This window comes from Emydura macquarii, unplaced genomic scaffold (genome assembly GCF_026122565.2).
Source record: "Emydura macquarii macquarii isolate MOO-44397 ecotype Brisbane River unplaced genomic scaffold, CSIRO-AGI_Emac_v2 contig_1230, whole genome shotgun sequence".
In the NCBI taxonomy this organism is placed as follows: Eukaryota; Metazoa; Chordata; order Testudines; family Chelidae; genus Emydura; species Emydura macquarii.
In genome coordinates, this window is record NW_027131367.1 from 11,929,580 (window position 1) to 11,955,742 (window position 26,163).

General features: G+C 52.4%; 2 protein-coding genes and 1 long non-coding RNA gene across 4 annotated transcripts in view; 1 reads left to right on the forward strand and 2 right to left on the reverse strand.

Annotated features, from left to right (window-relative positions):
• Nucleotides 1–1,723: 1,723 nt before the first annotated feature.
• On the reverse strand, nucleotides 1,724–10,461 carry RSAD1 (radical S-adenosyl methionine domain containing 1). Of its 2 annotated transcripts, none has more exons than XM_067547479.1 (9): nucleotides 10,188–10,461; nucleotides 9,131–9,264; nucleotides 8,488–8,692; nucleotides 7,845–8,210; nucleotides 7,251–7,314; nucleotides 6,797–6,944; nucleotides 6,145–6,199; nucleotides 4,047–4,150; nucleotides 1,724–3,899 (listed from the first exon to the last, which is right to left on the reverse strand). In XM_067547479.1, the coding sequence occupies exons 1-9, from the start codon at nucleotides 10,350–10,352 to the stop codon at nucleotides 3,851–3,853; spliced, it is 1,290 nt and encodes a 429-aa protein (XP_067403580.1). In that variant the 5' UTR covers nucleotides 10,353–10,461; the 3' UTR covers nucleotides 1,724–3,850. The 2 variants fall into 2 exon arrangements, with proteins under 2 accessions (XP_067403580.1, XP_067403579.1); XM_067547478.1 differs by having other exon boundaries at nucleotides 1,724–3,966.
• A 7,134-nt stretch (nucleotides 10,462–17,595) lies between these two features.
• On the forward strand, nucleotides 17,596–20,557 carry LOC137152668 (uncharacterized). The gene is made up of 3 exons (XR_010919568.1): nucleotides 17,596–17,683; nucleotides 18,718–18,808; nucleotides 19,645–20,557. It is a non-coding gene; the product is annotated as an uncharacterized lncRNA (long non-coding RNA).
• A 694-nt stretch (nucleotides 20,558–21,251) lies between these two features.
• Nucleotides 21,252–26,163, reverse strand: part of ACSF2 (acyl-CoA synthetase family member 2) — a 50,951-nt gene continuing 46,039 nt past the window's right edge. The window contains exons 11-16 of the mRNA XM_067547481.1: nucleotides 24,403–24,510; nucleotides 24,053–24,204; nucleotides 23,323–23,464; nucleotides 21,936–22,046; nucleotides 21,590–21,658; nucleotides 21,252–21,493 (exon numbers count right to left, since the gene is read on the reverse strand). Of these exons, the coding sequence (XP_067403582.1) occupies nucleotides 21,443–21,493; nucleotides 21,590–21,658; nucleotides 21,936–22,046; nucleotides 23,323–23,464; nucleotides 24,053–24,204; nucleotides 24,403–24,510 (633 nt within the window). The 3' untranslated portion in view covers nucleotides 21,252–21,442. The remainder of the gene's footprint in view (nucleotides 21,494–21,589; nucleotides 21,659–21,935; nucleotides 22,047–23,322; nucleotides 23,465–24,052; nucleotides 24,205–24,402; nucleotides 24,511–26,163) is intronic.

The window sequence follows — 26,163 nt, forward strand, 5'->3', positions numbered from 1 at the left end:
CAATTAAAAACCTTTCTTTTAATAAGATCTCTGACCAGTGTTTGCTAAGTTCCAGTCATCTCCAATACCTTTTCATTGGTTAGTCTGTGATATTTTCAGAATTCTTCTATAACACCATAATTTGAAGGAATGTAGTTTCTTAATTATCGATTGTTTGACTGTCCATATTTCACAGCCATAATTTAACACAGACCAAATGTAAGTTTTTAAAAGCTGAAATCTGGTCCTCATATGTACATCCCTTCTCATCAGATTTTTATTTTTCTGGAGTGTCTGCTCTCACTTACTCTGGTGTAAATCAGGAGTAACTCCAAATCAATGGTAGATACTGGTCTGAGTGATAACAGCAATGTGTGTTTTTGTTTCTCATCTCTCCACAAAGGGCCCTCTTGCCCTTTTCAATCCTGATCTACAACCCACTGACATCAATGAGTTTTTCTATTGTCTTCCTTTGGCTTTGGATCAGGCCCTGAATGTGGATGCAGAATAGTTACTGGTAACAGGAATTTTCTTGTGCCCAGTGTATTAGATCTGAATGCGAGTGGATTGAAATTGGCTCTGATGGATTTCACAAAAACGATCATAGTGATCCACAGAGTGTGCTTTCCTCATAGGGACACTGTCCCAATATTGTGTACTGATTTTTGCACTCCTTTGCATATAGTTTTTTCTCAAAGACTCAACATTTCTTTCCCTACCAATTTTGGACCAAAGTCTGCTCTCATTTACACCCATTGAAGTCAAGGCGGTAGAGGTGTTACTGAATGAACAATATGCTCATTTGTCTAGTTGTATTTGGCAAACTTTATTCCCGTTTCCCCCGCCCATACTCCTAATGGAGGGGAGGCGAACACACCTGATGTTGGTAATGTCCTTATTTGTTCACTAGCATAATCAATTATATCAACAGCCCTGGAAATCACCAGGAAGAACATTATTTTCTCTGGATCCCACCACCATAGTAGGGCTAAATATTAACTAAGTCACTTCTCTGCCAAAGCTCGTGCAGATTGATCTAGCCTTACAATACAATCCTTAGCCAACTGATTGGTCTTTTAAAAAAAAAAATGTTTTGCCTCCTATAGAACCCATTCAGAGATGCCATGCACCAGCTGATCTGCAGATGTGAAAAATGGCTTTGGTTTTCCAAATCCAGTCAAAGGGAGGCCAACTAACAAGACCACCAGGCCATGCAGATTTTTTATGGGAAAGGGAGTTTAACTTTGCTTAACTCTTATGTGTAGGCGATTCCTTAGCAAAAGCCACAGATGGCAGCAAGTGTTTCCTTTTGATTATTTCACTTCCTATCTCCCATTCTTTGTCTGACTTAGCTTGTAAGTTCTTCCATGCACGGTCCATCTCTTACTCTATGTCTGGACAGCATCTAGCCCAATGGGGCTGTGATCCCAGACGTGGCCTCTGAGCATTTGCATAATAAAAACAAATAAAGAATAAGAATAAATTCCTTATTTCTGCAGGCTCACTCAAAATTTTACTTTCTCTCAGTCACTATGAGTTGGAGAATAGCAGTGGAGGATGGGAAATGGCGCTACAAAAACATCTGAAACATAGACCTAGAATTTGCAATCCAAAATAATTACAACTGTTCCAGCACATGGCTTACTCATAATCTCTGACGTAGGACAAGCCCTCCTCTTGTGAGGATGCAGAGAAATTTTCCCCACCAATTATAACAAAGAAGGTGCCAGGCAAACTCTGGACCTATATTTCTGGAGTATCTTTAATAACACCTATTAAAAAAATCTAAATACAGCTTGTGCAACCACACATATAGGACAGAGCCCCAGGATTTTATCTTATTTTGGAACTGCTCAGTACACATAGACTTTTGTTATGACACTGTAGCATTCTTTGGGCCAGAAGGTCATTCATAATATTCCACTACCACACAAGGACTTCTCCTTCCCAAGGCTGACTATAGTCCTACAATGCAGAATGAGAGGGGCGATAAATTCACACTGTTTGAGCTTTCTATGAGAAGTTAAAACTCTGATCCCTTCTACATTCTGGTCTGTAGGGCAGTTTGCTTTTCTGTTGACCTCTTCATCTTCCAGGAGTTCATGATCAATTGTTTGCAAATAAAATCAAGTTAATATTTTTAAGTGATTATTCTCGATTTAAACAACTGCCAGCAGGTCTTGAAAACTGCATGAATAATCTATGACAGGATCCCACTATTGATCTTACAGCTAACCAGCAATTACCAGACTCAGTCAGGCACCAACGATTGCAGACTGGTTTATTAAAAACAAAATCTTCTTACTCATGAATGTAGCAAGCGGAACACCCGATGAGATCAGCAGGAGTGCCTGAGCGCTTCACTCTGCATTCGACAAAGCCCTGGAAGAGCTTCCGACGGCTGCCTAAACTCTACACCACAGCAAGGCATAATATAACAGGCCTGATCCTGATCCAAGATATGTGGCACTCACCTGTCTCCTGCGCCCAGGGAATATGTGGTTCACAATGAAGCACAAGCTTTTGTGCCGTAATAGCTGCATTTGCTTTGGTTTAAAAGGGAAGTGACCTGGGGGCCAGGCACTGGACCAAGACTCAACAGACTCAGGTGCTACTCCCAGCGCTGTCGCTGACCTGTTGTAAGCACAGGCCCTGTCTCTTATTACATGTATATACAGCACTTGGCACAACGGGCCTTGATCCTGACTGGGATCCTGTGCTATTGTAATATGAAGCAGCAGCATCTAAAGGCAGGTCTCTAAACCTTTGTTCCATTCAGCCGTGAGGCCAAGGGCTGAAAAGGGCCACTGGAGACAAACTCCCCTCTCAGCCCCAGGTCAGGGCTATGGCTAGTTAGCAGGATGGGGCAGGAGAGCCTTGCCCTGCCAGTGCCTATGCTATAACTGTTCGCTGGGCAAAAACGACTTCATTCCCCAGTGCTGTCACTGCAGCACTGAATTCCCTCCAGAAGTGAATTGATAGCCTAGCAGCTAATGCACCTGGTAGAAAAAGGGGCTCAATTATTCTTGGCTGCAGAATCTGCACTCTCCCAGCTTTCTGGGGCTGGGGGATGTGGGTCTCTGTGATTCCCCATCTGCTTGTGGCTCCAGTATCCAGGGCAGTAAGGGAAAGGACTTAGACTTGGGGTGAAAGGAGTTAGACTGAGCGGCAGTTGCTGAGACCAGCAGGCTACTCTGCAGAGCCCAAGGGAAAGGCAAAGAGAATAACCCCTGCCTTTGCGAGACAGCCCATCTATTTTACCAGCGTAAGAAGGTCAAAACAAACTAAAGAGCTACAGAGCTAGTGCAGGGGGGCAGGAGACAGGCGCACGCACATGCTGGGGGGAGGCAGGAAGTGATCTGCTCATTCTTCCCAGGACTGGGTTTGACATTGCAGTATTTTTGCTTCACTCCTTATCTCCCTCTGCTGGAGGGAGACTGTGTCACACGCTGTCTGCAGAGAAGAGAATGACTTTCCTCGCTGAAATGGTTTAAATCACTGAAGCCCAGACTATGATGTATCCGTCCATTCAATCGAAAATTAAAATGCATTTCACTCTTTATTTTCAGTAGCAGCCACTGAGCAAATACTGTGCACATCAAACAAAAGACTAGCTTCCTCTCTGCTATGAGCAGGTGCAAGTTCCACTGCTTTACTCCAGGCCTGGATTTGGCCCTAGTCCTGGATTTTGCACACTGAGGGCTGCAAACGGCCTTCATCCAAGAGCAAAGGTTCTCTCCAGACACTTAGGATTGGCCTCCCCTGCTGAAGTGCCTTCCAGATTGGATGCAAGATCTTCAGATCCCTGCTCAGGGACTCTGTCCATCCAGGACTGCTGGAGCAAGCTGTTGCCTCCTCTTTGGGACAGCTGTCAGGCTTCAGGTCCCATGAGCTGCTCTGTCTGCCCAGGACTGCTGGAGCTGGGTGAGGAGGATCAACAGCAGAGAGTCCAGCACAGCCAAACCTTTCCAAGAGCACCTGAGCCCTCTGGAAAAACAGCAGGACATGGATCACCCCTGCCCTTCAGAGAATGGGGCCCTTCCCCCATGCCACACAGCATCCCTTACCTATTGTCAAAAAGCAGCAGGCCCTGATCCTCCAGCGCTTTCACTTCCGCTGAGGTTCCAAACACATCCCACAGGCTCAGGCTGGCAGCAAACTGCAACCAGTGCTGGTGGGGAAGCGGGGGAGAGACTCATTGCAAATACTGACCGAGGAGAACTCATCGGGCTTTGATCTTTTATTTCATGGGTTAGTTTCATCTGCCGAATAGCAAATTCCACACAAAGCTCTAGAGAGGGAGGGAGGGAGAGGAGCCTCTCCGAGAGGCCGAGCCTTTCTCAGCGCTGCCCTCCTTTCTGCAGTTGCATTGCTCCTGCAAACAGAGCTCCCACGCGCTGTGCACCCTTAATTTAGGCGGCTCAATCCCTGTGTGCGCCAGATGCGGAGGTGATGGGGGCAGCATGAAAGCTCGGATCGCAGAGAGGAATCAGGTGCTCAGCTGCCTAAGCGACAGGATTTGCATCTCCATTTGAGGGTGCCAGAAAGTGCAGTTTGTAGGGGTGCTGGACAGAAGCCCCTTTGAATCTCTGGCCTGGGGCATGCAGTCCAAGGAGCTGTTAGCATGGCCCAGTGGGCAGGGCCAGCTTTACACTTTACACACCCGGAGCCACAGCATCTTCAGCGCCCCTCTCCCCCACCTACAGCTGACTTTTGTGTTTTCCACATGGGGGGAGGAAGGGGCTGGCTGGGCCAGCTCCACATGGGGAGGGAGTTGCTGGGGCGACAGACTCGGCCATCAGCAGGCGGGGGGAATATGCTCATCCATGGCTTCCGGCCTGGCCATGGGTAGGGTCTCAGGGGGAAGAGAAGCAGCAGGGGCAGGGCCAGAGTTCCTTCCGGCACTTGTGTGGGGCACCCAAATTGGCCGGGGCTCCTGGGCATGGGCCCCACTGGCCCATGAGGTAATCCGCCACTGTGTAGGCACTCCTAGAATGCCAGTGCCCCTAAGCACGTGCCTACTGGGCCTAACAGGACATCCAGCCCTGCCAGTGCGTAATTCACCTGCCTCTAACAGACCATGGCTGAATGGGCAATGGAGACTGAACGCCTCTCTCAGCCCTAGACGTCAGGGCTCTGGTGGGAGAACCTGTCTGCCAAGTCCCATGCACCCAAGACGCAGGCTCCTAGCCAGAGCTGATGCTGCACTCCACTGACTGCGCTGCCCTTTGGGGAGATGTTAAACAGAGATGCCTCTGTCTGTCTCTACTAGGAGTTCAGGGTCTCACGATACTTCATGACAACGACTAGAGGAAGGGACAACTCATGAGTCCTGACCAATGAACAGGCTCTAGCAACCACCTGTGTGAGAGCCGCTGCCAATCATACAGCGGCTCACAGCCACTCCGCTGTCAGCATCCATTATACTAAAATGCATTCACATTGTATACTGTGCCCAGGGACCCCACATGGGGGAGGAAAGGGTACACTTTACCGGGGCCCCGAGGGGTATGGGGCTGGGTATGTTGTGGGAGGGGGTATGTTGTGGGAGGGGGCTCATGTTACAAGTTTGTACTGGGCCTGAAAAAATTATGCTTGGGCCCTGACTGTGCCCAGCAGTATGTGAGCCGAGCGTGGGACTGGAATATCGAACATCCACATACAATCAAATCCTGCCCTACTGCATGGGCTGGGACCAGCACCTGAAGATTATTGACCATGAAGGTTTGTGGAATTACTGAATTCATCTTTTAGACTTGATGACCTTGGGCCAAACTTTCAAAGGCATGTCGGCACCTCATGGGAATTTCAAAAGCACCCAGGTGCCTAACTCCCTTTGATTTCAAATGCCTAGCTGCATCTTTAGGCACCTAAATACTTTTAAAACTCTGCTCCTGGGGGCCTTCAGCCCAGAGCAGCTGCCTTGGGGCAGGGGGTGACACCCTGGTAATTCAGACTAGTGGAATCCCCGTGAGTTCCTGAGCTGCTCCATACCAGCGGCTTGGCGTGCAGCGTCCCAGGCGATAACAGACCACTCCTTGCCGAGCAGCTGAACAGAGCTCTCTTTGGAAATGGTTCCTCTTGGTGGCCCTGTCCGCTCCCAGCCACGCTCTAAGACTTCAAACCCACACAGGGCAGGCTGCTAAACCAAGAGCCAGCACTCACCTTGTGTGTAATTCCTACGTCCATGCGGAGCCCCAGAACCAAGACCTCCTCCAACCTACAACACAAAGAGAGATGCTGTAGGGCTATGTAGCCTCATCTGGAGGGCTCCAGAAGAGGTCCTGCATATGGGGCTGAAGGTGCAAGGATGGCAAAGGCAGCACCTGAGTGCAACTGGGAAACGGCTGCCCAGATTGTTCTCCTTCAAGAGCCTGAGCCTGCAGCCCAGACAGCAAAGCTCCCATTGGCTTTCATAGTTTAGCAGCAAGAGAACAGCAGGCTTGGGCTCCCGCTTTGTTAGTGTCACAGAGTTTAAGGCCAGATCATCTAGCCTGACTTCCTGCATATCACAGCCCACCAGCACCACCCAGCACCTGCACAGCCCAACAACCGAAACTAGACCAAAGTCTTGCAGCCCACAGGAGACCTGATATGTACCTGTGGGGGACCGAGGTGCACCAATGTGCAAAGCCCCGCGAGGGCCAGGAAATGATTGCGAGATATACCCAGGCAGTCCTAGCAAGTGACCAGCACCACATGCAGGTTATTTTATCTCAGGAGTTTGCAGGAAAGGCCACATGCACCAAGATGCTTCGGAGGAGAAGTCAGACGCCACCTGGGGTAAGCTGACTGTTGCCCCTGCCCCGATACTCACACCTCCAGCTGGCTCAGCGCAGTCCGCTTCCGGGTCCCATGTCCAAAGGCCAGCACCTCCTTCATCCAGCTGTCCGGTGCCAGGGTCTGTATCCTGGCCTCCCGAAGGCTCCCGCCATTTCCTCGCGGCACAAACCTCCCGTGTGCTCCTGGGATAAAGACAGGCGTTTCTGCAGCATCTCCTCCCGCCCTGCTGGAGTTCATCACAGCCAGAACAGCGCTGCCCCCTTATGTCAGCCATGGGACTGCTGGTGTCCTGCAAGGGTCAGTCATCACCCAGGGCTCTGCAGCAATGGCCACAGGAACCCTGGCAGGCTGAGCTGCCTCGCAGCAGCTCCTGGCAGAGGTCAACTGGACCCTACTAAAGAGGCTGCTTTGTAGCCCTGGACACATCCCCATCGGGCGAGACCCCGTGTTCCTCTGGCCTCCCCAGGGAGCTGCAAGGAAGAACTCACCTGGCCCAATCCCTATGTACTGGCTGCCTCGCCAATAGGACAGGTTGTGAGCACTGAGCGCCCCCTGCAGGAGAAAATGACACATCGTAAGACAGGAAAAGGAATCCAATCTCTTGGGACCCAATCCGGCAAGATGCTCAAGCCTTCCTGCAGGTGATTCCCTACTGGAATCATCGGGACTTGCAGGCGCGCAGCCCCTAGCAGGATCAGGCCCATCATGTGAGGTTCTAGGTTTATCTTCCTCACAGTGTGCAGAGTACATCGCTTGGGCTTCCCACCTCTCCTGGGCTGAGAAGACAGTCCAGTCCCCTTACCCCCTCCGACTCCCTGCTAAGAGAGGGAATCTCCGCACACATTGCTAGCAGACAGCATGCTCCGCACTTGTCCCCACAGCACACCTGACATCCAGAGAGAGACCCCTTGGCCACGTCTGCTCCCCCAGATCTCACCCTGGCCCACATCCCCTGCTAGGGGAGCTCAGAACCTCTCGCCGTTCACAGAAGCCAAAACGTCATTCTGAGCGATTTGGGTTCATTCTTCCCCCGTCAGAGCTGGGATGCACAGCAGAAGGACAGGCCGAGAGGAGAGACTCACATTCCTGGCAAAATTGGAGACCTCGTACTGCCGGAACCCTGCATCCCGCAGCATCTCCCGTGCAGCCTCGTACATCTCCGCCACCACCTCCTGCTCGGGCACGGGCAGAGAGCCCGCCTGGACCTGCTTGAAGAGGGAGGTGCCTCTCTCCAGCGTCAGCTGGTACAGAGACACGTGGTCATCGCACAGCTGAAGCAGCTCTTCTAATCTCCCAGCCCACGAGGCAACACTCTGGCCGGGGAGGCCAAAGATGAGGTCAATGGATGTGCGGCCTGGAAACAGCTTCTTTGCCTCTTCCAAGGTACCCAGAGCCTCATCAGCCGTGTGGTTCCTCCCAAGGAGCCTCAGCTCTGCATCGTCCAGGGACTGCAGAGAACGAGAATGAGCAGTGAGGTGCTTTTGCCTGCCAGGTATGGAAGGGATCGGGAGTGGGGAAGGAGGGAGCAAGGGGAAGCCCCAGAGAGGGATGAGAAGGGCACGTTAGACTGAGAAGGAGAAGGAGAGTGAAGGAGGGAGAGTGGCGGGGAGGGACAGAGCAAGAACCTGCGGGAGAAGGTAGAGCGTGTCCCTGAGAGAGGCGCCTGGGGGGCAGGCGGGAGAGTGGGCGTGAGGGATAAGGTGGGTAAATCTCCTGCTCTCTTACCTGGATGCCAATGGAGAGGCGATTGATGCCCAACGCCCGGAAGGCCGCCAGCTGCGAGGCACCTGCCGAGGTGGGGTTGGCTTCCAGAGTGATCTCGGCGTCTGCCGCCAAGTGGGCGCAGCGGGAGACCGTCTCCAGGACGGCAGCGAGGGTGAGTGGACTGGCCAGGCTCGGGGTGCCCCCGCCGAAGAAGACCGAGCTGATCCTGCGGAGCGGAGGGGAGAGAGGCCCGGCGCCTCGTGGAATGAAAGGCCACCTCCAGACTCACTGCAGCGGAGGAATCCTCCTGCCATGCCCCAGGGGACACCCGCTTCCAGCCAGGACATCCCCACCCTCTTACTTCAATGGGCCCCTACTTGTAAAGCAACCAGCTCAGCTCCTGCTACCACAGGAAAGGGGAACAGAATCAAAGGTGCCATGCCCCACCTGCGGCAGCTCTGGGTCTGGTTCCAACGCAGAGGCCAGCGCAGCCTTTGTGGCATACAGCAGGGCAGATTTAAACAGCCTCTGCCCTCATGTGCCCCTTTCCCTGCCTTCTGTTAGGGCTCTGTGTAAGGTCACAGAAAACCGCTCCTTACCCCACTCACCCCCCCCCCCCTTCTCCCCATCAGCACCTCCTCCCCTCTCCTGCTGCAGGACCCACCTCTGGACTTGGCTGAGCTGGATCAGAGTCTGGGCTTCCTGAGTGAGACAGCGCCTCATGGATGCCTCATCTAGGCCCCGGGGAACGTACTTGTTGAAGTTGCAGTAGCTGCAGCATTTCTGGCAGTACGGCCACTAAGAGACGGGGAGCAGGATTCATAGACGCTAAGGCCAGAAGGGAGCACTGTGATCATCCCAGCCTGGCCTCCTGCGTGGCACAGATCACTGCATTGTTAATATGTTTGCTATGGTAGTTCCTTGGGACCAGTCAGTGCCCTGGAAGCCTTGGCACGTTGTCCTCGTCGTTAACTGCCCTAAATACCGTGAGCCTCATTTCTAGCCTGAATTTGTCTCGCTTCAACTTCCAGCTATTGGATCCAGGCCCACGATCACATCACAGACCTCACCGGCTGCAGATCCCGGGGAAATGTCCTTCCCGGTAGAGAATGGCCCCATCCTACACTCTTCGTGGGGGAGAAGTTCAGACCCAAAGCTCCAGACAGTCCAAAGCCGTGTCCCGACTAGGGCTAGGTCTGCCCTGCGGCCAGGCGGTGTAACTCCCAGCTCGCTCGGGGGAGGTGCCCGAAGCGAGCAGTGTCAGAACGGCCTAGCCACCTGGGCACGCGCCTGGATCGCCCCGAGGCGCTAGCCAGCCGCTCTGTTTAGGGCCCTCCCTGGACCCCAGCTAGCCCAGGCACGTCCCCCTGCGCCGGGCATTGCACCGGCAGCTGCCCGCCAGCCGGCCCCAGGGCAGCGGCTGCTACCGACCCGATCTTACAGGGGCAGCCCCGCCGCGTGCACACCCCGCCGCGCGCCCTGCACTGCAGTTATCCGGCCCGGGCCACCCGCCAGCGGCTGAAGGATGCAGAGGTGCCGGGCAGAGCCGGTGCAAGCCTAAAACCCAACCAGTCCAGGGCCCCCCCCGCCAGGGGCGCGTCACCCTGCACGGGCACGTGCTGCACGGCACTGGCGTGCACCCGGGCGCGCGCACTCCCAAGGGCTCAGAGCGGGGCGCGTGCACCCCCACGGACGCGCGCGCCCACCGCGCACAGACTCACGTGCACGTAGAGGGCCGCCTGCCGCGGGGCCGGCTCCGCGCGCCGGGGCGCCTGGCTGCGTGCAGCCGCGCCCGATGCCTCCGCGCCGGCCGGACCTGGCGTCTGGCAGCTGCGCACGGTCGCGGTCAGCCGGGCCCCGGGGCGCAGCCAGCCCGGCACCGCCATGAGCCGCCCCGCCTGCCGGTGGGAGGGAGTCACGGGGCAGGCCGGCTCCGCTGTCCCCGAGTGAGGGGCGGGAACCGCGCTGCGGAGCCGGAGTGGCTGCGGAGCGGGACGGGCGTGGCCGTGTGAACCGCCCAGTGTCGCGCTCGGCCCGATCGCCTCCCCAACCAGCGCCCCCTGACGCCTAACCCCAGCCAGCCGCCCCACAGCTCCCCACCCATCCCGACCTCTCACCACAGCCCGACCTCAACCCCAGCCAGCCGCCCCCTAAGTCCCCCCGTTCAACCCCAGCCAGCCGCCCCCTAGTCCGTCCTGGTTCAACCCCAGCCACCTGCCCCCTATTCCCCGGTTCAATTCCAGCCAGCCATCCTATAGTCCGTCCTGTTCCCACCCCATAGCTCTCCCTACCCTGTTCCTATCACTTCACCCAGATCTCATCCCGTAGCAGCCCCTCCTTTGTCCCCCATTTCCTACTCCCACCCTGTTTTCAGTCCTTCCCCCCCCTTCCCACCCCCACTCCAGGCTTAACCTACCCTCACCCCGTTTCTAGCCACGCTCTTGTAGCCTTCCCCAGTCCCACAAAATGAAAGAGGGGAACGAACGGTTGAAGAAAGAGCCTTTTTACAGTTTGAGGGGTGAGGGCCTTTGGGGAGCAGGAGAGCAGGGTGCTGGGCTGAGTTTTCGAAGGAGGCTTTGGGATGAATTAAGTCCCGATCTCTGTAACAACCCTGCTAGAGGAGTTCCCATTCGCTCTCTGGGTGCCCAGCACAGACTCAGTGTTGAACAGCAGCGCACACACAGGCAGCAGGCTGGTAGTTTGTGTCGTGCTGTGCCCGTAGTTCAGTGCATGACACTGGCCAGCCTGTGAAAAAGTTCCTGAATGAGGACACACACCTCAGCCTAGAGAAGGCAGCTCCATCGGGCATGTGGGCTGGAGTTTCTACTCGTGTTTTTCATGCAACTCTCCGTTTCGAACAGATTCAGTACTAAAAACCAAGCAGTTTTATTAACAATACGTGTTTCCCAGTACAATTAAGTGACTGGAATGTTCCCAAGAGGATACTGTGTCTGGTTAATTTATACTCTCTAGGCCTGGACTTTCTAATCAGGAGATCCAGCCAAGAATCTGGTACATACAAAGTATGTATGCAGGCCCTTATTCTGCAAACACACAGGTGAGTAGCTTAATCACCAGGGCAACTTTCCCTCTTGCCAGCAATGAGTAAATGAGTGATTTTTGAAGCCCTGTTGGGAGGTCTGGCTGGTCATGGCCTTTTCAAGGCCTCCTCAGTGTGGTGTTCCTCTGGTATGCACTGTGTGTATAATTAGCGATACTTACTGCTTATTCAGCACCTTTCAACCACAAATTTCAAAGTACTATCCACAATTTACAGATGGAGAAACTGAGGCTCGGAGGGGGTCGGGGGAATGACTTGCCTAACGTCCCATAGTAGATCAGAGGCAGAGCTGGGAATAGGACCCATGTTTCCAGCCTCCCAAGCCAGTGGCCTGTCTGCTAAACCAGGCTGCATGTAGCATGTGTGGACAACACACACATACACTGGAAAATGGAATCAAGGTAAGTTACAGACTAGCTGAGCTTTATGGTGGAAAGGGTGGGCCAGATAAAAGAATTTAGGGGTGGGGGAGATTTTCCTCTGAAGCTTCACCAAATGTCAAAGGAGAGGAGCTGCTGTTGCTCCGTTACCATATACAACGATAATCAGTGCAGACTGAATCATGGCCATGTCCTCTCCTGGAAGTTACCCCTGACTGCCACGGGGACTCTAGTGAGTGCAGAACACAGCAGCCTGTTCACATAATAATACCTAGCTCTTAAACAGAGGTTTCCCAGCTCTGCAGAAGAGCCCTGTGTGGCTCTAAAGCTTGTCTCTCACCACCAGAAGCCGGTCCAATAAAAGAGATTGCCTCACCCACCTTGTCTCCAATATCCTGGGACCGACACGGCTACAACGCCATATAGCTTTTACACAGTGCTTTTCATCAGTAGAGCTCAAAGGCCAGTATCATACCATGTGGGGAAACTGAGTCACAGACAGGTGAAGTTACTTGCCTAAGGTTACCCAGTGGGCCCACGGCAGCGCCAGGAATGGAACTCCTGGGACCCAGTTAGTGCAGTACCCACTAGGAAACACTGCCTCTCCACATAGCATCTCTAAGCCCATGCAGCTTGTTATACCTGTTCTCCAAAGATCACATTAGCTTCCAGTTTGCTTCCAGCTGCAGTTTAAAGAGGTGTCATTGAGCAATATATCTCTCTATGGTTTGGGTCCTGTCTGGCACAGAGACCCTCTGCCATGGCTGGGATCCACTGGGCTGCTTTTGCTAACAGCATCTAGATTTGACCTCTGGGCAACCGGTGTGACAAAGCTTGACTTTCTTGACCTTCAGGGCCTGAGGCAAAGTGCATCTGTTTACTGAGAATTTTGCTTGTTGCCTAGGAGAACTAAGGTGGTGCTTTGGGGAAGGAGGTTTGTGTAGACCGTGGACAGAGATTTTTATCCTGGGCCCACTTTGATAAATCTACAAATAAACAACAAAAGGCCAATTCTGCTGGGACCACCAGTAATTCCCAATCCAAACAGCAGGGGGCAGCTGTAGCAACGGGCTAAAATAATGACAAAGGTGAGGGGGATACATCTCATTATATACTAGTGACAAGGGAGAGACTGGGCCTGTCAACTCCCACCTTTAGGGTTTGTTCAGCACTCTTTTGGGCTCACACGTCTCCTGCTTGGCCTTGGGTCAAAGGTGAACTCTGAAGGTCTCACCTGCCAGGAAAGTGCATCAATGTTGCCGAGGGCCAGGTGTGCCCAGCACCGTGAATGCCGTTCCTCCTTTTGCTGCCCAGCAGAGCGAGGTGAGGAGCCCCCGTGTCGCGTGAGGAGCAGCCGCAGAGCCTGCTGTGCTGTCCTGGGTTTCCTTTCCCAGTGGAGTCTCTTTTCCTTCTGGTTTCTGTTGCAGCAGAATTCCCAGCATATGCCCACCCCTCGCCCCCCGCCCGCTCGGTGCCAACAGTAAAACCGTGACCTGACCTTATTAGGCTGCATCTGTTGTTTACAGCAGTTAGTTGTTATGCTGCTATAAGAAAACCGCCTACGCACCCCAGTGTCTTTGTTGCCCACAGATAACGGGCTATGTATCCCGTGCCATAACAGCTTCACCCAAGGCCACAGGCCTCGTCATAGTCTGCCACGTACTAATGTATATCCCTCCCCCAATCCAGAGCTACCAAACTTGTGATGCATTCTCTAGTATAAAAAGGGGTACGCCCCATGCCCAAATTGAGAAAGCGTTCGCCAGCCTGATCACCTGGACCGCCCCGCTTCTCCTATTCCCGTACTCTGAGCACGAAACGTGAAAGCCGGCCCGTATCGAACGACATGCGACTCCTTCTGTGCCTAGTGGTGAGATACAAAAAGTAACTGCTTTGCCTGTTTCTCTGCCTGCTTTATATGATAATCATTTCAGCTACGTATTAAGTATTACAGCGTGTACCCCATATTCCTTAATAAAATGTTGTTGTATTATCCAACTGACTGATTATTGACTCTGGGGGATCCATAACCTGTCGAGACAGTTTCAAGTGAATTTAGCGCTGGAGCCGCTCCAGCTTGTCAGCAGTAAGAATGCACCTTTATACCGTGTCTTTCTCAGGGGATCCCAAATACTCTACCAATGCACGAACCATTTCATGTATCCACCACTGAAAAGCAGCTCTCTGTGGGGTGGGGTGGGGCAGCTATTTTAACAGAGCCCACCCGCACCATACAAACATCTTGGGCAGGAAATAAACAGCTGGCCAGAATAGCAGAGGGAATTTACTTGGGCAGAAGATAAATTCCCAATCTGGCATTTGGCCAGGACACTGGGGCTAATTCCCTATCTCTTACTTCAAGTGCCGTGTGATCTTTAAGGTCCACAGTCTGCCTCTATGAACATAGCTGCTAATATCACCTTTGTACATCTCCTTTGAAAGATGCCACTGCCCCAGCCCATGCTGGAAAACTGGTTTAAGCGTGTCTGAGAGAGAACAGTGCCACCAGCGCCAGTTCCTGCAGCACCCTTGTCTTATTGATCGTGTTGATTGCAGTAGGGCCTGTGGCCAGCTTACTTCTTGTGCTATGCACTGTACAGGGTACGAGGCAGTCCCTGCCCCAACGATCTCACAATCAGAGAGAGGAGACAGACACGGGGGAGGGGTAATGCACACAAGCAGCAAACATCGTGTAAAGGGCACAAGATTTTGGTTTTGGTGGGGTTAGTTAGGAGGGGACGAGCTCAATGGAAAGAAAAGGGAAGGGAGAGGGAGACAGGGCAGGGGAGGAGGGGCAGGTGTGGAGTGAAGCAGAGGGGAAGAGACTGGGGGGGGCCAAGGGCCAGAGCAATCAGCAGAGGGCAGAGAGAGTCGTCACACTGTAGAAAAGGTCTCAAAAGCAGCGGGTCCCTCCCTGCTCCGACGGTTTCTGCAGCTGCTCCTAGGCCAGGGGTTCCCAAACTTCTTGTCCTCACAACCCCATTTTAATGAAGTGTTTCCTGCCGGGACCCCAGCCAGCTTGGAGGACACCATTCTGCTCAACGCACAGTGTGACCTCGTATACACCAGACCTGCAAGGTCATGCCGGGCAGAGCAAAATGGCACCTCCGCATACTAGGGGTGGCCCGACCCCATCTGCTGGTGGCACAAGCCACAGTTTGGGAACCGCTGCTACGGGCTGGGGCCTCTCTGCAGTTTTTCCAAGGCCAGACGGGGAGGGAAGTACCACATGGGTCTTGGGGCCCCCTCATGTGTGTGAGTCTCCCCTGGAGAGTCCCACGGATGCAGGGGTCTTATCTGACTCCCTGTTCCCGGTGCAGTAGGTCCCTAGCGTGCCTGGTTCTGAAGCTGCTCCTCTCATCCAAGTGCTGATCAGAACCAATCACACTTTGCTTCTGCACATTGCTGAAAGCAAGGCTGAGGTTCCCTGGCTGTCCTCTCTCCCCTGAGTGTGTGCACAGAGCACAGGCAGTAGCAGCGAAGGCTTCCCCATCTTACCCTGCCAAGGCTCACACCCCTCTTCTGGGAGAAAATAATTCACTCAATGCCCAGTCAGTCCTAGGCCTCTTTGCCAGGGCAGCCAATAAAAGGAGCAAACATAATGGCCATTTTAGTGACAGGGCCACTTCTCCCAGAGGATCTCCCCTGGGCCCACCGGCTCGCGGTGTAGGACAACAGCCGGCTGTTACCTAGGAAAGAACTTTGTTCACTGCTGACCTGGGTTGCACTCACAGGAGTGAAACCAACACATCTAGCTCCCGCCATCTTACAGAAAAGCCCCGGGGCTGGAATACCAGGTGGAATGCTGCAGGACACCATGTCTTGTTCTTGAACCTGTAGGAAACTAACCAGGCTTGGATTTGTCAGGCCTGCTCTTCCCAGCTTGATCCATAACTAGCACTGCCTTTACTAGGGCTGTGATGCCACCCACCCTTCTAAAGGCAGCAGCGTGCGTGTTAAACCTGAGCCAGCCCACGCGAGAGGCTCTGTTGCTCTCATCTATGCCGCAAGACAGCTCCGGTTGTTGTGCAACAGCCGGGCTGAGGATGGGTTTTCCCCAAGTCAGCCCCAGCAGTGGCCTTTTCGGATGGAAGTTTCTAAAGAAACACAAATGAAATTCCCCGTCTTTCAGGCAGTGAGATTCTGCACGGTATCCCTCCCATTGCCTGAGGGACACGTGATTAGGCATGAAAGGTGTTTCAATGATGAGTGTGATGCTGCAGGGTGTTAATGGCAGCCATCAAGTTAGTCTTTGACCTATAAACAATCACCGACATCCTTAACCCCCCTGTTCTCAGGCTAAATGGAAGACCCTGGCCGGGGTGAGGTAGCTGGAGACAACTGAAGCTACTGCAAGACAATTGGCTGCATCGTGAAGCTTGAGCAGGGCTAAGAGGGTCCTGGGGGCTTCCCTGGGACTGGATGCAAAGGCAGGGCCTTGGGGACTAGACGAGCAAGATGTGTGTGAGAGCTTCTTGGGCACAGGACAGGTGGAGGCGCAGCCTTGGAAACTGAGAGCAAGAAAACTGCCTGCTGTTGTTGGTTCCCACTGTGCTCAGGCAAACAGGGCTTTGTGCACCTTCTTGGGAAATAGCCAGCGCTGCACCAAATACTGGACTTATATCGTCCATTTCTTCTGATGGAAATCAGCCGGCAAGGCTCAGAATATGGGCTAAGTGCGTGGATCAGAGGGGCAACAGGAAATCCTGTCTCCTGGAGAAGGGGCTAGGATGTGCAGACATCCCACCACCGCTTCTCACAGTCTGTCCACAAAGGAGTCGTGCACTGGAACGGCCCCTCCTGCCCTCCGCACGCACTCAGCTCTTGTGTGCCTTCAGCTCCAATACGGCAGAGCTGGGGCAGAGATTAAAAGACACAAATACAGGCCGGGCCACCTCTTGGGCCCAGGCACATTCTTCAGCACTGCCTAGCATCAACTCTCCTGTTATGCTGTGCCTGCCCCATCTCTTCTTTTGGCAAGGGCTGTCCTCCCTCCTGGCAGTTAAGGGGGCATCACCTCTTCTTCTGTCTCCTATCACTTTCCCTCGTTCCGACTGCCAACATCACCCACTGGTGTATCGCCTCTATCAGGCAGTGGAGAGTTTCACTGGTGCCCATCCATGGGGTGCTGCTACCCACCCCACACCATCCAGGGGGGTAGCCCCAGGGTGACCAGACATCTCGATATTATGGGATTTGTCTTATATATGCAACTATAACCTTCCCCCGTCCCCGCACAAAAAAAATAGTGTCCTGAATTTTCACACTTGCTATCTAGTCACCCGAGGTAGTTCCGACCTCTGCTCCACTAGTCACTGCTTATCTTTGCTTCTGCCCTTTAGTTGCACTCAGGAAATTTCACCAACTCAAGTGATCACAGGGTGAGTAAGTTTCCCAGCCCACACAGCATCAGTCATATCCCTTCTTCAGCCCCAGCTCAGGTAGTTGTGCAGGCTCAATGTCAGCGTTAAAAGGGTTGTTTTTTGAGTTTGTTCTTTTTAATAGCTCTGGAGAAATGAATCACGTCTGCAGCAGAGAGGAACAAACCCTCGAAAAAGAGAAGTTGCAGCAGGAGCAGAGCCGGATGCCTTCCCACCAATCTGATGTAACACGTCCCTCTGACTCAGCCTAAAACAGCAGAGGTCAGCTTGGAATTTCCTCCTGGGTTAGAGCTATAAAGAGAAAGACGCACAGCACAGTTGGAGAGAGCAGGAGAATGGAAACGACAGCGCTTCATTCCTTCTTCCTTCATTCAGTCTTTGCTCTTTCACTCCAGGTACGTGCAAGCTGAGAACTGGGCTCTGCCCATGGGGAAGAGGGAGTCGTTGCAACAGAAGACGATACTCATGCACAGTGCAGCATTCTCCTGGCATTTGGTGGTGCCTGTGCTCACACAGAGGGAAAGCTGCTGGATGGTGGGGAGGGAAGGGTAGCAGCCTTCAGCTCTAGGTCACGGGTTCAAATCCAGCTCAGAGGATTAGTGATCAAATGCTACCACCTTGTGGTGGCCAGTGGGAGGCCCTTGTGGAAGAACGAGTGGTCTCTGTCCAGTTCCCAGGCGATAGATGTCCACTTCAAAGGAAACAGTTTCACAAGTGGCAATGACGGCTGCTCTTGAATCCCTGATGGTGTGAGGATCCGGGGGTCCCTGAACCTGGTCCACCACCCGATAGCTCAACTAGTGACTGGAGAACTGGGAGCCCTAGGGCCCCATGCAACTCGGTGAAATCCTGGCTGGCTGGCACATCGAAGCCTGCCTACATTGCCTGACTCCTGAGCCCTGGTTCCTGCTTTCTCGACCTGCTCCTGTTTCTCGCCTTCATGCCATCCCTGGTCTGACCTTTGGTTTGCCTCCTGCCTTTGGCTCCTGCTCTGACTGCCCAAGCACCAGTCCTGACAGATGGCAATCATGGTCAAGGACCAGAGAATATGACCTGGAGGTGGGCAGAGAGAGGCACGTTGGGAAGATGCTACGGGAGGACAGGCATTGCTGCTGCCCACTCTGTACCAGTCTGTGGGTCCTTCTGGCTCTGTCAGGCTGGCAGCCACATAAACACTGACGACCCTTTGCTGGAATATTTGAGCACAGATCTCATGGGGTTGCTAGATTTTTGGCTTCAGATGTAACTCACGCAACCTGGGATCATGTTAACGATCTCCTGGCTGTGCTGCTCTGCTTCATAAATTTGAAGACCCATTTGAGATGTCCCAGGCGACGGGAAGAGACATGGGGTGAATAGCGAGTTTTACACAGCGCTGGTTGTATCCTGATTTGCTGATTGTAATCAATTATTTATGTATTTATTGCAGGGTAACACAATGGTTCCTGGTTTTCCTTCTCGCCAAAGATGTTTTTTTCTGTCATTTTGTACAGTCAATCAGGAAGGGCTCACCAGTCCTCGTGAGTATACAGAGCACTTCCATCAAACATAAGAATTGTGAAAAATGAAATGCACTGCTATGAAATGGGCAGTGAGGAGCATTCCTCTAATGAGACACAGCATTACTCACCCCTGTGTTAATACCAAGAAGGAAGGGGAGTTAAAATGTGTTTCCTTTGATTGTTTGCTGTATTGTTGTAGTCAGATTGGTCCTAAGACCTTAGAAAGAAAAGGTGAGTGACGTAATATCTTTTACTGGGTCAACATCTCAAAAGTTTGTCTCTTTCACCAAAAGAAATTGGTCCAATAAAAGATATTACCTCACCTACCTTGTCTCTCTGTTTCCTTTGATGTCAGGACTGTAGCTCTACCATATCTTTGCTAGGATGTTATTAATTTTGGGTCACTAGAATCCTGGGTTATCCCCATCTCCCTCTGTGAAACACAAACACAGGGCAGTGAGTTCTGTCTGCCTGGCGGAGGGAACTGGCTTTCTTCAGAAGTAGGAATAAAGGAGAGGTGCGTGTCCAGAGCTAACTTCACTGGCACAGGTTGAGTGGGGAGACTATTCAAGTCTCCTTGCCCACATCAGCCTTGCCCCAGGAGTGACACGCTACAGGACAAAGTGACGGGAGTGCATGGGGCACGTCCATGTTACCTGCTGGCCAATGAATGCAGCAACAAGAGCAGGTTGGAAAAGGGCACGCTTTCCACCTCCAGTTAAATAGGTGGAAACACCCAGTAATAAATAGAGAGGGAGGGAGGTGTGTGTGTGTCACACACACACAAAGTCAAGAGAACTGCCAGCCCAAAGCGTCTGGGTTTGAAACCAACTGTGGCGTTTATTTTCTTTCAGATACGAAGCACAGACCTTGGGTATTGTGCTCTGGGGATCTGCTTCCATGGGTAGAGCCCACCTGCAGCTGAGAGACTCAAGATCCAGGGTAATCAACAAACGATCCACTGTCCCATCTCCCTCCCCTGCTCGCGCTGGCTGCTCCTCCCTGTGTGTGTATGTTTCTGACGTTGGACAGGGGGGATCGAAGAGGCTAGAACACCCTTTCTCCCTAGAAGAACGCTTGGGCATTGGGTAGGCCAGTCACAACAGGCTTTACGTTTGCCCCATCAATCCCTGCAGTCAGAGCAGGAGGCCGCACTTTACAGCCAGCAGTGACTCAGGATTTATACACATTCTGGAAGAAATGGGAATGGCAAGGGGCTGGCTCAGAGGCTCCCTCCTGTGACAAAATCCACCCCTTGGAACAGGAACTCCCCTATCTCTTCCACTGCAGAAGTGCCTCCACTTTAATAGTTAAGAGAGCTCAGGGTCCTTGTTGGAGCATCTTGTTCTCAACTACACTTCAGTGCTCTCCAGATCCAGTGTAGGAGGAAGCCACTGCCTGGAGTTCAAGGACCACCCTAGCACTCTTTAGAAAGTGTTATGAATCCATAAGGAGCTGCAGCTCTGCCACCGCAGCTGCCCAGCAAGCAGCCAGGAGAAGAGAAGGTCGGGTCAGTGGTGCAGGATCAGCAGTCATCTATCTGATCTCCAGCTGGAGTGGGACACCGTGGACGGAGGGGAAGAGGAGCTTCGGCCTGCCGCCTCTCTGCTCGGTGTTTCATGGTTGGGAGACGCCATGTAACTCCCGTAAAACCACCGTCCCGGGCACGCTCTGCCTCGTGCTTCCAACGGGACGGGCCGTTTGGCATTTCTGTACCGTGTCTAACAATCATCCTTTCCAGGCAGAAATAAACGGTTGTGTGATTGATGCTGCGAGAGTTTAATGTCACTTCAAAGCCCCTGCGGGAGGGATGGGAACAGAACCGTCCTCTGACCCTGTCCCTTCCATTCAGCTGCTGGGAACTGGGCCCTGATCCTCAAAGATATCTCAGCTCCTAACTTCCACTGAGCCTAAATACCTTTGAGGCAGTCTGGGCCCTGTTTGCTGTTCATGACCACCCCTGCTGAGCTCAGAGGAAGGGCTGCTTGAGGCAGAGAATGACTTTTCCTAAAGCCCTTTCTCCTGATTCAGATCATCACTCCCTGACGGTAGCAGGTACGGGGCAGTTTCGTCCCACCTTCCTTCTGAGTGACGCAACAATTTTCTTTGCCAGGGAATTGAAGTGCAGGTGCCCTACTCCTGCACAAAGGGTCAGGCTCTTACGGGGCAAAACATTTAATATTTAAACATGAATCATTTGTATTTCTCTAGTACCTTCCACCGGAGGATCTCAAAGCACTTTGCAGCCATGAATGACCTAAGCCTTGCAATCCCCCTAGGAGGTAGGGAAGTATCATCATGAGTCATACAAAGATTAGAGAGACATACAGAGGCCATATCAAACGAGTGGCAGTCAGAACAGAACCTGGTAGTCTGGACATGCACTCCTTTGGTCTATCCTCCATCCTTCCACCCCCCACTCTTCTGCTTCTTTATGAACAGATCTCAGTTGGAAAAAGAAGGGGTTTCTTTGTTTTAATTGAAAGCAGCATCAGGCTCACTTCAGGTAGCCAGCCGTATAATGGGGTGGTAGGGGCAGGTTTGCGGGAATCAGCTCCCAGCTGTTCTTCTTGGCTTGGTGCGGACTGAGAGACGCCACACTGGCAGAGGTGGGTCCATTTGTGCTTCTCTTCGACCCTCCAACCTTTGTGTTCAGGACTGAAGTTGCTTCTCCATCTGCTCTCTCAACTTGTATTTCTGAATCTGGAATTGGACCATTGAGGACAGAGTCAGAGTGGAGATAGCCATGGGGAGCTTGTCCCCAGAGCACCAGCACCCCGGCCATGGGCTGTCCCTTACCTTCCCTGAGATGGTGAGTGGATATTTCTTCACGAACACTATGTACCGAGGGATCTTGAAGTGAGAGATCTGAAAACAGAGAGTCAACAGCTACAGCCTGTAAGAAATAGCATACAGCGTCTGTCGCCCCTGGATACAAAGAGCAGGGTTATGGCAGTCACTGCTCACTTCAGGAATATCTGGGACTGGTTTTAGGTCAGATTCCCAGCTGGGGTAGAAGATTTCACTGACTTCCATGAACTGTGGCAATTCACACCAACTGGGGATTAAGTCCTTAATATGCTGAGTTGCTGAGAAAAGCAAAGGAAATGCATGCACAGCCTGGGATTGGTTGGGGTGATCCTACCTTCCCTTTGCAGAATGCTTTAATTTCCTCTGCCGTGCACTCCTGCCCGGCCTTCACTCTGATGCAGGCACAGATCTCTTCTCCCATTCGCTGGTCCTTCACACCAACCACCTGGTTGGGAGGGAGGGAGAGAGGGACACATCAATCCTGGGAAGTGCTCTTCTTCCAAGAGTTATCTGGTCCCTTCTCTTCCCTAAGGGGCACCGGAAGCTCCTTTTCCCTCGCTCGGTTCAGTGCTCTGTCCCCTTCTCTGCCCCCTTTTGTTTTCCTTGCTCAGGCACTGTAGTCTAGCCATTAGAAAAGCAGACTGGGAGCAAAGCCTTCTGGGTTCTATTCCCAGGACTTGAACAACCTTCTCTGTGCCTCCATTTCCCCATGTGTAAAATAGGTTCCCTGCCTCAAAGGAAGAGCTGTGAGGTTTAATTAATTAAATAGAGTGCTTGGAGATCCTCAAACAACAGGGGTTACAGAAGGGCAAAGCTTATTAATATTGTAAACTCTGTTCTCCAGCCCCACCCACAATCCACAGCAAAACCCCATCACGGCTGAGCTTACAATCCTACTCCCTACGGAGCTAGATAGGTCAGATCATGCCACGAAGGAGCTGGATTTCCCCAGAGTGATTCTCCTTGAGTTTGGCTGCACAATTTCCCCCTCTCCCCTCCCACCGTTCACCAACCCAAGCCAACCTCCTGAAATTCCAGACAAACAGAGACCCTGCTGAATCCCAACGCAGTGACCCAAAGCCTTGAAACGGCAGCTTTTCTGGAGTTATTCCACTGAGATGCTGGTCTGCAGCAAACGCAGCATTAATTAAAGAACTGGATTATTTATGGGGTTAACAACAATTGATCATCCGGCCCGCACGCCCAGGAGTGGTTTGACATGAGAACTGGAAGACGTTCCCAGCAGACTGGGAGTAGCTGGCCAGAGCTGCATCCTACTTCTTCCTGGTTAGACAATGGCACCCTCAGTGTAACTCCTCTACAGTGACTCAATATGGGAAGAGAGTCCAGCCTGATTTCTTAGTTCACAATTTGTTGTTAATAATAATTTGCCCTTCCATAAGGCCTTTCCTAGGAGGACTTCGTAGCACTTTACCGACGTCAGTGAAAGGAAGGGTTACCATCCCACTTGGCAGATGGGAAATTGGAGTGCAGAGATTTTGCCCAAACTTCAGTGAGTCTGTGACAAACACAGGAACAGAACCCAGGAGTTCTAGTCTCATTCTTGTATTTTAAGCCCAAAGTCATCCTTCCCCTATGTATGAGATCTCCAGTTGAGTGAAAAGCTGAGCATGGATGTAAACAAATAGACCCATTACAAATGTCCTGGATGGCAGCATGCCAATTATCCTTCCCCCACCACATCTATCTGTCCTACTCACCTGCACCTCCTCAATCTTGGGGTGGGTGTGTAGAAATTGCTCGAGTTCTGCTGGGTAAATGTTCTCCCCTCCACGGATAATCATGTCCTTGCAACGACCTTCAATTTTGCAGTAGCCATATTTGTCTAAGACAGCAATGTCCCTGAAACAACACCAGAGTCAACTCCATTGCCGGTCGTTCCAGATCTCCCAGCTGGCTGGAAGAACGGCTCATCCATCCAATCAGTGCAGAGGGGGTTAGAATTTCCAGAGGTGACTGGCCAATACATCACCCAGTTTGTAGAGGATGCATCACTGTTTCTGCAACCCCAAGGAGAGAATCTCATGCAGGGATCATAGGGTTCCCAATAACTCTTATTTCCAGGAATCTGCACAAGCATCAGAATTCAATCGATACTGGAACTGCTTCCATTCCTCTCCTTTCCCCATCCACACCTGGTCATTTCATGGGAACTGCGCTAAGACAGATCTCGCTCAGTGTCCTGTCTCCAGGAATGGTTTGTACTAAATGCCATGGGCCAAATTCATCCCAGGTGTAAACTGGTCCGACTCCACTGAAGTTCATGGAGTTGAGCATGCTGCCACTAGGGCTGATTCTGGCCTGTTATTAGAAGTTACGGCTTCCCACTCATCAACACATCCATTCCTATCCCCTGCCATATACCTGCACCTTCCCTCCAGAACAGAGCTCACAGGCGAGGAGTTGATTCTGGCTAGTTCCCACACTCACCCAGTCTTGTACCATCCGTCTTCAGTGATCACTTCCTTGGTTTTGACGGGGTCTTCCCAGTACCCCAGCATGACGCAGTAGCCTCGAATCTGGAGCTCCCCAGGGATGTTCAGAGGGACAACCTCCCCTGTTTGGGGATCCTCAATCTTTGCCTGCAAAATACGAAAGCCAGGCTTTTCAGGCATGGGGCAAGCCCATCTGGGTGGAAGTGAGGCTAGGAGGGCAGGCGATAGAGGGGACATAGCCTATACTAGCTGCAGCTCAAGAAGTGAGGATGGGCGACAGCAGCTGTGTGCTACTCGGAACTGTAAAGTCGGGGCAGCAGGGAAGGTAGGGAGGATAATGCTCACCTCTGTGTGGGGGAAGATGCACCCTACTGTCTCGGTTCTCTGGGAGATGCTGTCCTGTGGGAATCCCATGAAGGTGACAGGGCTGTTCTCTGTGGTCCCATAGGCAACCTGCAAACACAAAGGTGAGGGGATATGCATCAGGAACTCTGCTGGGAAATAGAAACAGCCAAGTTCTACTGAGAAAGTGGAGGAAACTAGCGGTAACTAAAGGAGAAGCCATTAGGGATGCAGGAGTTCTTCACAACAGGTCATCGGGCATCAGGTGAATGCTCCCATCTTCAGGTGCACGTCAGGGCGGCTCCAGATATTACTACCACTGAAGACACTATCGAAAATCTTCCCCCAGGAGGTCAAAGGAGCAATGAGACTGGACCCACCTGCCACGGTCCTGCCTCCGCTCCATCACAGCAAGCCTAACAACATTCAAAACCTCCCTATCTCCCAAGGCCTGTAGGAATGACAGTTACTCTCACAATTCACCTGCCTTTCATTGAGGATCTCAGATGCTGCCTCCCCACCCTCTGGTCTCACATGGTCTTTCCTGCCTCTGCTATTTCTCCCAAAGCTCATTCTGTTTGCTCCTGGCTATCCCTGTCTGGCGCTATATTCCTATCCCCAGGCTTCTCTCTCTGGTTGTGTCCCCATGACCATGCACTCTCGCTGTGCAGGGTTCACCTTGGCTGTGCCGTGCAATAGGACACTTTGGACACTACACCCTGCCACCTGGAAAGAGTGTGCCCTAAAAGAGTCCCATGCCAGGCCTCTTGGCGGCCGCCACACTGTCAATCTGTTGGCACAGAGGTTTGCTCCGATCCTTTTGCGCATGGGCATCAACACCCTTGGTCCCCTAATAAAGACATCAAGAGACAGCCCGGAGCGCTCAGTGCAGCTGCATTTGCAAACAAAAAGCATCTCAGCGGGGCAGGCATCACACTGACAAGGGCTCCTGGAATGCTACCCTCTGCTGTGGGTTCTGAGACACCGTGTCCACAGGCTACTCCTTCCTTCAAGGGAAACTCCAGCTCTTTTGTTCATCTCAACAGTCTGTAAATTTGCAAGGTCAGAAGCTCCTGTCACAGAAATAAACTGTGAAGGGTACTTCTGTGAAGCTTTGACTAACCGTTGGCATTTCTGGGATGGCTCGTGTGTCTCCAGCTATGGAGACCATCCTACATCATAGCACTGAGACTCGACAATGAGGTACACATTTGAGCTTTACTGATCACGTCTGTGCATCCCGCACCCATTTCGTTTGGCGCTGTCCTCCTCTAACAGTGGGTGGGCTACATATAGTGATTGATAAGCCAGCTACAGCCTTGGCAAACAGCCCCGGCTTTGGGAGTGGATGCTGATGACTTCAGATCCAGTGGTCCCAGGTTTGATCCCCACTGTTGACAACCCTCCCGAGGGCTCGGAGTAACTTCTGAACTGCCTGGGTCTCCACACAGCACTCGCTCAAGTTCCAGGCCACCATTTGCAAAGGGAATTAGAGGTACCTTGTTCTGGGGGGTTCCGACTTGAGGTGTCTTACATGGGCCTGTGTTTCGGAGAGTGAGCGCTCAGCCCTTTCTGAAAAGCAAGAGCCTTTCAGATGCCTCCAGTTGGGTGCCCGGCCACTAATCGCTTTTGAAAAGCTGGTAAGCGTGCTCATGGCTCAGGGTAACATCTGGGATGGATTCTCTGGGGCGAAGCCTCTTCTTTAGCTGCAGTGTGGAGGGGACTGACACAGGTACTGCAGTTACCAGCTTGCTGTATCACTGC

Excerpts from the sequence above, each read along its gene's own strand:
- RSAD1 (XM_067547478.1), bottom strand. The coding sequence starts at position 10,352 with ATGGCGGTGCCGGGCTGGCTGCGCCCCGGGGCCCGGCTGACCGCGACC. Across the intron at positions 8,211-8,487 it reads GCCTCTCCATTGGCATCCAG|TCCCTGGACGATGCAGAGCT; the intron begins GTAAGAGAGCAG and ends CGTTCTCTGCAG. Across the intron at positions 6,945-7,250 it reads GTACATAGGGATTGGGCCAG|GAGCACACGGGAGGTTTGTG; the intron begins GTGAGTTCTTCC and ends TCTTTATCCCAG.